General features: G+C 36.0%; 1 protein-coding gene and 1 pseudogene across 1 annotated transcript; one reads left to right on the forward strand and one right to left on the reverse strand.

The window, feature by feature from the left end:
- Window positions 1-336: 336 nt before the first annotated feature.
- Window positions 337-455, reverse strand: LOC137943345 (5S ribosomal RNA; annotated as a pseudogene).
- A 6,353-nt stretch (window positions 456-6,808) lies between these two features.
- On the forward strand, window positions 6,809-7,396 carry LOC137942981 (uncharacterized). Its single transcript, XM_068788695.1, has 2 exons — window positions 6,809-6,898; window positions 6,944-7,396. The coding sequence occupies exons 1-2, from the start codon at window positions 6,809-6,811 to the stop codon at window positions 7,394-7,396; spliced, it is 543 nt and encodes a 180-aa protein (XP_068644796.1).
- Window positions 7,397-10,797: the final 3,401 nt, after the last annotated feature.

Raw genomic sequence — 10,797 nt, forward strand, 5'->3', positions numbered from 1 at the left:
AAAAGAAGATATTAAATTGCTACATTGGGAACTCTAATGATTTAGAATATGCAAAACTATTCAAGAAATAAAACATCTTTATGAATAATTTTCACTTCTATTGCCTTTAGACCAAAAAATCTTAGCTAAGGAGTAGTTTTGGATAAAATTTAAAAGTCACGTACAAAATAATAATTTTCATTTCTAATTATTGTGAAAGGATATCATTGTTATGGGATACCAAATTTTGAATTGTTAAAAAAGAAAACAAAATATATATACAAATATGTTTTTCCGCCCTAACCATTGCATTACGAGGGAGAAATTAGCTAGTGGCAAAGGAAAAATGGGAAAAAACGGGTACTACACGAGGACTGCCTGGGAGGTCAACCATCCTAGTACTAGTCTCATCCAAGCGCACTTAACTTCTGAGGTCTGATGGGATCTAGTGCATTGGTGCTAGTATGTTCGCACTCATTTGTGTTACCCTCTCCATGCTACCAATCCCTTCCCCGGCTTCACTATACCCCCCATGTTCTGTCAGTCTTTTCCACATTCCCTACATAAAATAAAATAAAAATTATAATCTTATGCAAAAATTGAGATTTAAAAAATAAAAAAGGAGCGCCATTTTGTTGGGTTAAAGAATAAAACATTGATCGTCCGTGTCGAAAGTGTAGCGAACTGCATTAATAAAGAAAAACTAAAAAAAATCATACTTTTTTTCCTTTTTTCCCCTCTTCTCTTCTACCCAAAAGTTTCAAACTGTTAAAAAAAAAAACTATATATACAAATGTGTTTTGTCACCCCCTAAACGAAGCAATGCGATGGAGAAATTAGCTGGTGGCAGTGGAAAATAAGGCAAAAAGGGGTGCAACACGAAGACTTCTCAGGAAGTCACCCATCCTAATTATATAACTAGAATGTGTTTAATTAATTAGATAAGTAAGTTATTACTACTTTTTCTATTAAATAATTGATTATTTATTACATTGAATAGGTCACTTGGCCGATTAATTAGCATAAATCATCGGGTATTTAATTATTTCTTACTTAATCAGTAATTATATGATTAGTAAATACATAATGTCATTAATTAATTAGTATTAGCTATGATCAAGATAGTTATGTATTACATTAAATGTGTTATTTAATTAATCCTGACCCAACCCTTGCCCCCCACACAGCCGTGGGTGAGGATATAGGTGAGGTGCGTGGGTGAGCCACATAGGCAAGGCACGTGTGTAGGTGAGTGGCACACATGCATTCAAACTATAGAGGCTGGCTATCAATTTCTTTGTCTCGTTTAAAATTTAAATTTTAACTCAGATCGATTCAAATGCTCTTGAATTATATTTTATGAGCTTATTTAGGCATTTGTGACAATGCCAAGTTTGAATTTAAATAAAGGGGTAAACCTCGTCCTTAGGTGGGAAGATCATACTGATCCAAGTAAGATGAAGGGATAAGGATTCTTATCCCTAGTTTGCATATAAGTAGGCTTTGTAACCACAAGTGTAAACCATCTTCATTTTGTGCAAATAAGTTTCCCTTATTTTCAAAGCTCTTTTTTTTGTTCTTTAAAGTTATTTCTTCTTCATTTGGGAGGCAAACTAGCCTTCTTTCATCATAGTAAGTTAGGCCATATGTTGGGATTCTAAGAGTGTCCATGAGGAAAGATTGTTTTGCTCGAAGGCCATATGAATATGATACTGCAATTAACTCCAACTAATTTTCTAGTTAAACTCCATGGTGCATTCCCCCTTTCTCCAAGGTATATCTCCATTGTATTTAATTTATTATTAAAATTCTTGTAATTTTTTTGAGTCAATTGTTTAGTCAAACTCTTGTGGTCAACATTTTTAGTCAATTTTTGGTCCTTTGGTTAGTTACTATTCTGGTTAATTTTTTGTTATCATTCTACTTCTTTTGTCACCTTCTTGGTATAAAACAATGGTTACTTTTGTTAGTCCTCTAGAAATTCTAGAATTTTGAAATAGGTAATGAAATTTCTTGTATTTTTTTTATCACTTCAGAGCACTGGCTATACTTCCTACATAGAACAAGAGTGCACCCAACAGTCAGAGTGAGTTAAGTTTTTTAATTCACCAAAGTAGTATATTTTTGTGAGCTACCATTAAAATTGTGAATACTCTTTCTTTTTTTCATGCACTAAAATTGGGTATGTCTGTCTTTGAAATTGAAAGGAGTCTTTTTTCAAACATATACCATTTTGAAAGGAATATGGAGTTTTATTGTTTGGCTAGAGTGATGCTTTCTTCTCTCATATTTGCTATGTACAACTTGGGCCTCTTTAAAAGGAAAGGGTCACTTAATGGAGAGAAGTAGAAGGAGAAGTTCAAAAGAAGAGGTGTTGAGAAGTAGTGGTGGTAAAGAACATCTAAGTAAGGAGGAAGATAGAGATGAAAATTTCTTTTCATGCGAAGGTTATGAACTCCAATTTGAGAGGAGTGTTGAAGAAGCGAATATGGAAGAGTCTAATATGATTTTCATGGTAAAGAAGTGTCATGGTGGAAGAATTAGTATGAAAAAGTCTTATTTGAGTCTCATGGGAAAGAATCTTGCATAAGAAATCTTTTGATTCTATAAATTTTTTGTAATAGTGATTTACTTTGTTTCGTATTTGGAGTTTTATTCAAGTTGTAAGTGGAACATGGGAAGGTTTAATTTTAAATAGAGAAACAATGTACTCATTATGCAATCAATTAATTGTTTTCTCTCTTAATATTTTAAGAATCAATTCCTATGCCTAATATTTTTAATGACTCAAATAAAACAAATAGCAAATAAAACATGGTATAAAAATAAGATATCCAATTATAACTTCAGAACTAAAAGCATGGTTCTCCTCATTTGTGCTAATTTAACTCATGACATTACCAGAGGATTTCATAAAGAACAACAAATTGCATAACCAAAAACGTGTCAGTACTTTATCAACTAGAGTCTAATACGTTAATCTTATAAAAAAGAAATAGAACATGAGATAAAGAGCTGATATGAAAGAGTCATATATGACCAACCAAGAGAAAATGTGATGACTTTGCTAATGAAAGAGTCATATATGTCAGTGCTATTTAATAGAAGAAATGACCAACAAAGAGCTTAATTATTACCATTCAGAGGAATAATATTGGAGTAATCAAAATTCGGAACATATAAAGTTTGAAGAATAACAAAATAAACAACAATGCTTACTAAAACATGCAATGGAACAGTAAATTGAATATTTACCCACGTAAATAAATTCAAACAAATAAATCAACATGTGATTAGGCTTAGATTATGACACATAAACAATTTATATCACTTTATAATGGCATCATAAATTTATCTCTAAAGGAATTTTCTATTATTGTGGGTGACTAACCAATTGTTTTAAATGTTTCTATCCAATCCAAATTACTCACTTAAATATAACAATTACTACATGAGGTTAAATTATAAGCTTTCCATGGTTATTCTCAAGTTTGTATGTCATTAACTTTATGTGACTAAACTTAATGTCACTAGACATTTTTCATAATTAAGAATGTTGTGGTTATTACTTAATTATTCAAATGTAAACCAAAATATTACATCAAAATAATTGACTAAAATTTATGCCAATTATTAATTTCTTATATTTTGGTCGATCATAATATGCATAGAAGATTAAGTATGAATAAAAACAAAATAAATTTTTATACAGATAAAAATTAACTAACACATGCATATTAAAAATTCATATATGTATTTCCAATTATTTAATTCATATGAACTAAAATGAAAAAGAATGAAAAATAAAATATTCTATTTTCCTGTTATTTATATATGAATTAAATGTATCCAATGATAACACTGGGCTTGGATGGGCCATGAGCACGTTTGGTGCTCTTGCGCATATAGTGGTGCGGGACAGCCGGCGAGCACAATGTCGTGCACCAGGCCTTGGCTGCGCTCCAATGAGAGCATGGAACACCGGCGCACGAAGCACAGGTCTCTACTATGTTCGTTCATGCTGCTCTCGGCTGCTCATAGCCAGGCATCTCGTCTGTTCGGGACTCTACTCACCATCCCCACGACGCCGTCTCCTTCCTCTGGTGCTATTGTCGCCGGTGTGCGTCCGACGAGTGCAACACGTCGGTGTACACATGCTTCCATTACAACGTCTCTCTCTCTCAGTGCTTTGTGACTGTTCCTCTTTGTTGTGCTTCGACGCAAAATCTGGTGTTCATTGCCACCCACCGAAGCAACATTTCTTGATCGAGAATCAGTTGTGTGCAACGCCGGTCTCCAGGCGACTGGAAGTGAGGAACGGGACCAACCGGGAGATGGGAAGAAAATGCCCAAAAAACGTCGATGGTTCAACGCCAGCGCACACAATGAGCCCTGTCGTTCGAATCCCCTCGTCGACGATCCCCTCTGCAGACCCGAACAACGGCTGACGGCTGGCTGTGGGCATTTTCTGTTCCCACTAACATGCCGGCACCTCCAGCGCACTAAGTGCAACCTACTATGAAGCACCATTGCAGTCATCCTATCTGGCCGAGAATGCTGTTCGGAAACATCATTGCCTCTCTTGGACGCTGTCTAGCCAGGGAGCGCCAATATGATTGAGATCCAATAGGCACACAATGTATTGACAGTTGCACGTGCCACCACTGGTGATCGAAGAAGCGCGGGGCTCATAAGGCCTCATCGTAAGGCTACATCCTCCTCTACTCTAAAACGACAAGTAAATTTTTATTTTTTTTACAGCAGAATAAAAGCATAGACAACATTTTAGAAAAATAAATAAATAATGGAATTTTAATCAAGATGAGAGATTCCAAATGAAATTCAGAATTTTGAAAGCAATATAAAATTCATAAAAAGAAAATCGGAAACCCAAGATGCATACCTTCAATCATGGTAGACAAAATTCCAGGAATTTGCGGAGAAACCCATTGATGGAGAAAACTCAGGCTTATTTCTAGACCAAATCCCTTTTAACATATAATCCAAACTCAGGCTCACTATCCTTACATCTATGGGAAACTACCTAATAATGGGTTAAACCTAAAAAAGGGAAACAACTATCAAAGGGGTCATGGGCCATTCTGAAAGGAGGGAGTGGAGGAAGAGTCATGAGATACTTGGTATTGGGATTGTAGAGATAGTAACTGAGCTTGAGATTAGTGTGGATTTTCTTGCACTAGAAGATGACCCCATTGCATAAACCCATATTCTTGATGTTCTGATGTGAAGGGAAGATGAGGGAGTCTTGGAGCGTGAGTGATCCTTTGTCGTCCAAGCGACAAAACATACATTCACGTATGAAGCTATAGTCGTAGTATTTGAGATAGACTAAACCGAAGTCAATTGATTTGGCAATGAAAGAAGCTTACTTTCTTGATCATATTATGTCATTTCTTTAAAATAGCTTCACAATTGAGATGTCTTTTTTGAGGACTATGGATTCTGGTCCACAGCACACGACTCTGTTGCCAAAATAGAGACGTTGTACGAATAGAGTCCCTCAACCGGAAGACTTTGTCTCTATTGCCAAAACAAGGACATTACTCGTAGAGAGTCTCGTATTTCATTGTTTGTTCACTATTGAGAATAATCATAATTTGTTTTATTTTTTGTGATTTCTTGTTTGCTTAGACAAAGAGGGGGCGAGGGCACATAGAATACATTTTGAAAAGATTTTTGGTGGGAACAAGGTAGGTCTATTACGCACTTTGGGCGGTTGACTGGGAATGGCAAGTCACCTCATTGTTGGCAAATTGTGTGTGCTCTTTCGTGAATTGCGTGGCGACTTGCGAGTTGGGCTGGAAATCGGAAAGTGACAAAAAAGTATAGAAAAGGCAAGATTTAACAGGCACTCTGTTGGCTGGACGCCGATGCCGGAGCTGTTGTGTGATGCCATTGGCGTCGCCGTTGCCGGTGCTGTAGGGCGGGACTTCAACTTTGTTTCCGAAATAGAAATAGAGTACGAAACAGAGTCTCTCGACATAAAGAGAGACTCGAGAAGAACGACGATGTTTCCTTCACCGTTGCAGGAGTTACCATTCGTCCCCGTTGTTGTTGCCGTTATCGGTGCTGCTATTTGAGGCTGTAGTCGAAAGAACAAGGTCTAGGACTTACTAGAACTGAGAGGTTTACAGAACTCCCTCGGAATTTTGTATCGGTGCCTGTGTGTGCGCCAGGAAGAAGAATCGGGGACAAGTTTCGGTCTCACCGAAACTCATTGAGATGAAATAGAGAGAAGACTCTCTCGGGTAGTATTTCTGGTGTGAGAAACATACTGTATTGTCAAGGAAGAGGAAGCTTGGATCTCTCAAGGAGAATGATCTCTCCAAGTAAGGGTGTACATTTTTCATTTATTTTTATTTAAATTTGTGAAAGGTTCATCTAGAACCTATAGAATCTAGATACAAAGGGCCTCCTAGAGCTAGAATCTAGTAGCAATCTCTTTGGAAGATTGGAGTTATAAAATAAATGTATTGATCTAAAAGTGGCTTAAAGAGAGCCAAAATCTCTTTATGTAATTTCGGCTATTAGAGGTTTTTAATAATGAAATTTCCCAAGCAATGGTTCTTGGGCAGTGAATACCAATAGGAGAACATCAATAACAAAAAAAATAAAAATTGTCTCCTATGGTGTATGTATGGTTTGATTTACTTTTATGCATGATTTTTTATTACACGTGCAACTTAATTTTTATTCGATATTCTCAATTCATCCTCCCCTTGAGAAGCCATTGAGCCAACAATTGGTATCAGAGTAGGCGAAACACTAAATTGAAATCAAAATCCTCTTAATTTTGAAAAAAAAATAAATGGCATCTCAAGACAAATTGTTCCTTACCGAAGAACAATATGCCAACTATCCACCTTTGTTCAATGGAACAAACTATGGATATTTGATGGTAAGAATGAAGTTCTTTCTTCAATCTATGAATTTGGAAATATAGCATGTAACCAAGAATGGTCCTTTTGAGCCTCAAAAACTTGAATATGGCCTTCCAATTGAAAATGAATTCAATGAGCTAAGTAGGAAAGACAAAGAGCAGCTCAAGACAATCTCTAAGGCCTTAAACCTAGAACCAAATGAGTTCAATAGGGTCTCCACATGTAAAATTGTCAAAAAAATTTGGGATAAACTAGAAGTCAGACATGAAGGAATCACTAGAGTAAAAGACTCTAGAATTAGCTTATTGCTAGCCCAACACGATGAATTCAAAATGAAACTAGGTGAGTCAATATCTGAGATGAAATCTAGGTTCACTCATATAATTAATGAGTTGAACAATCTAGGAGAAGAGACTTCCTTCTATAGACAAAATGACAAGCTACTCAAGGCACTTCCAAAGTCAAGAGAGACGAGGAAGATAACCTTGCATGAGAATGTAACTTTAGAACTATAAGCTCAAAAGAGCTACTGTGAATCCTTCTCACTTATGACATGGAACCTCAAGATGTTGAGGAAGAGCAAGCTAAGAAAATTGCGCTTACGGCCAAGACGAGTGTTGAAAGTAACTCTAGTGAAGAAAGCTCTGATGACGTCAGTTTCATCACTAGACATCTTCAAAGAATCTATAGGAAAAAGAAGAATTTCATAAAAGGCCAATATAGAACTCAAAATGACAAATTCTATAAGGAAACTAATGTTTGTTTTGAGTGTGGGAAACTAGGACATAGAAGGAACAAATATCCAAAGCTTGAAGAAAGAACCCCATCTACAAGCAAAAATCCCAAGAACAAAAAGAAGAGAGTTTTGATCTCAGCTTGGGATGCAATTGAAGAAAAAATTCTATTCATTGTCTGAACAAATATAAAGAAAAATGCAATGCTCAAAGAAGAGCTTGTTGTCATGAAGGAAGCTAATGAAATATTTATAGAAAATGCCTCAAGAATAAATGGATTGATAGACAAGCTACCATGTGATTGACTTGCATTTGAAAAGAACAGTTTAGACTTAGAACATCAAGTCAAACTTGTCTCTCAAATCCACACCTAAGAAGAAAGTTGGAAAGAATAGTACAAAGCAAAACAATAATTTTTCTCCCATTCCTCACATTAGATGCCACTATTGCAATGAGATGAGTCACTATGATCACATTTGTGAAGTTAAGAATTAAAAAGGCATCAAACCCAAATCAACCAAAAAGGTTGTAGTAACCCAAATGAAGTTGGGCAAACAAGTTTGGAAGCCCAAATAAGCTAGAACCTCAAATGTTATCCTAAAGGGTCCCAACCTAAAATGGATCTCTAAGGGTTAAACTTTTCATGATTGTTGGAAGAAAAGGCTCAAGCCCACACGACCAAGGAAGGCCCACATATCTAAGAGTATAATAAGATGGGCCAAATAACCAAAGAAGGTCACAAGATGGGCCCAAGGCCATAATAAGTAGGGCCCACAATGATTACCATGAGTTAGCATCCTTATCACATCAGTTGGAAGATCAAGAAGGACTCAAGAAAGTATCTTTATCTAATGGTCACATCCTAGAAGAGTTTTAGTTTGAGTTAGGTTTGTCTTTTATCTATATTGAGTTATTTAATTATGCTAGGACTTATCTTTCAGTGTTAGAGTTTGGGTGTAATTGGGACAAATGTAGTTTTATTGTAATTGGACTCTACTACCTTCCTCTATTATAAGTAGAGGTTCATGTACACTGATTACAACAAGTCAATAAAATTTTATCTTTCCCATAAATTCAACAGTGATGTAGGTATGTCTCCAAGCCAAGGGACCAAAAAAAATTTGGATTTTTGATAGAGGTTGCTCGAGCCACATGACCAGTGATAAGAAGAAGTTCATTGAACTCAATCCCAAAGATGGGGGTCATGTAAGTTTCAGAGACAATAACAAATGTACCATAAAAGGAATTCTTAAAATAAGTACCTCAACCTCTTTCATATCTGATGTGTATTATGTAGAAGGGTTGATGCATGACTTGCTTAACATTAGTTAATTTTTTTATAAAGGAAACAAAGTTTCATTTGAAAAGGACAAATGCTTAGTAAAGAAAGAAAATGATGAACTAGTTCTAGAGAGACATAGCAATAGAAATCTCTATGTAGTGAACATAGTCAATTTACCCTCAACTAGTGCCATCTGTTTGGGTGCAAAAATGGATAAATCTTGGTTATGGCATAAGTGACTAGGACATATAGGAATAAATTTCTTGAACAAACTAGTGAAAAAGAATCTAGTGAGAGGACTACCAGATCAAAAATTTGTAAGAGAGAGTCCTTGTGATACTTGCCAATTAGGAAAGCAACACAAAATTTATTCCAATGCCAAGAATATAGTTTCAACCTGTTGTCCACTTCAAATAATCCACATGGACTTAATTGGACGTACTTGAACAATAAGCCTAAATGGGAACCGTTTCACCTTAGTGCTAAGGGGATAAGTGAGAGTCAAATAAAGGATGGTTGGAGAAAGACTGCCAAATAATAAAAGGATAATATGGGTAATGAGGAAGATAAGATGAAGAAGTCGGGGTCATCATGTGCTTTATTTTTTCAAGTAATTCAAATTCATCATCATATGAACCAATGCCAACAATAGTTAGCAAATAATGAATCTGAGGCAAGCAACTAAGGATTTCTTCTTCAATAATAATGTCCCAATAAAAAAGACACAATAGCAGTTGCGGTAATGAGCCAATGCCCAAATAACACGTACCAAATATGCAGTTATATAGTAACGGATAACTGGTGCATAATGAAATTTCTTAATAAGGACACATGAAATAAACTACAATGAGTCCATCCTTGAATAAGGAAGTTGTACACCAAGTAATAAGTTGATGATAATCCAAGGTAATAATCCAAGTAAAAATAAAATAAGTCACGCCGAGTCAAGGGCCCAAGTCAAGATTCTGGGTGAAGTTGAGTCAAGAGACCAATCTGGCTCTACCAAAAATTAAGACTCAAAATAATGGGCTAAAATTCAGAATAATGGACTCAAAGTCCGAATAATGGGTTCATGAGTCTGAGTTAACCTGGTTCGAGTCAGGCTGAGTCAAGAGGCCCAAGCTTGGAACTTGATTCGGTATTATCAAGCAAATTTTAGGGGCTCTGAAGTGTCACTCGTGCCTTGAACTGCACAATCCTGGCGTGCCCCAACCTTGGTTTCAGAAGTTAGATGGAAGCCAAATAAACCAATTGAGATTCATGGCTCAGAATAAAACTACCGGCTGGGATTCATGGCTTGGAATAAACTTCCAGCTCATATTGAAATCACTTTTGAATGAATATACCAGCCAATGAAGCTGCTAATCAAGAAAGTTTTTGAATGAAGATACCAACCAGCAAGATACATAGCCAACTTGATGAAGCCTGAATAATAAGGATTAATCCAATTACAAAGACGTCCAAAACTGCAATAGAGATCTTCAGTTCCAACTGGGATTAAAGTAAGCAAAGATATAGAATAAAGATACTTCGGACATTAAATTATCAATCGGAGAAAAAACACTCTGTTGCCAAACCAGACATGACTTCCTCCATAAGCTCAACACTTTTCTAAATGAAGAAACACAGACCAGGATTTTTTTATCTGAAGGAATGGTTCCATCTGCCAGTGTTGGACCAGATAAAAAACTGAACAGAAGATCAAAAGATTAAGTGGGCCTTCTGGTAAAAAAACAACTTTCTAAACAATGATTAAATCTCCAAGGTGGCTCAGGAGATAATGGAAAGGCCAGCGAAGGAGACAAGCCAGAAACAACGAAGGTTCCAACCGAAAATAGCAATGCAAAACAAAGAAAGATATGAAAACAACAACTTTCTAGTTTAAAATATCCAAGCCAAG

The sequence above is a fragment of the Aristolochia californica genome, unplaced genomic scaffold (assembly GCF_029961685.1).
Source record: "Aristolochia californica isolate CCGP_79_NKW_82.1479 unplaced genomic scaffold, dmAriCali1.0.hap1 SCAF_10, whole genome shotgun sequence".
NCBI lineage: Eukaryota > Viridiplantae > Streptophyta > Magnoliopsida > Piperales > Aristolochiaceae > Aristolochia > Aristolochia californica.

Bases quoted from the DNA above. Each gene is read 5' to 3' on its own strand.
- LOC137942981 (XM_068788695.1), top strand. From the start codon at position 6,809: ATGGCATCTCAAGACAAATTGTTCCTTACCGAAGAACAATATGCCAAC. The intron at 6,899-6,943 runs GTAAGAATGAAG...TTGGAAATATAG, and splicing joins CAAACTATGGATATTTGATG to CATGTAACCAAGAATGGTCC.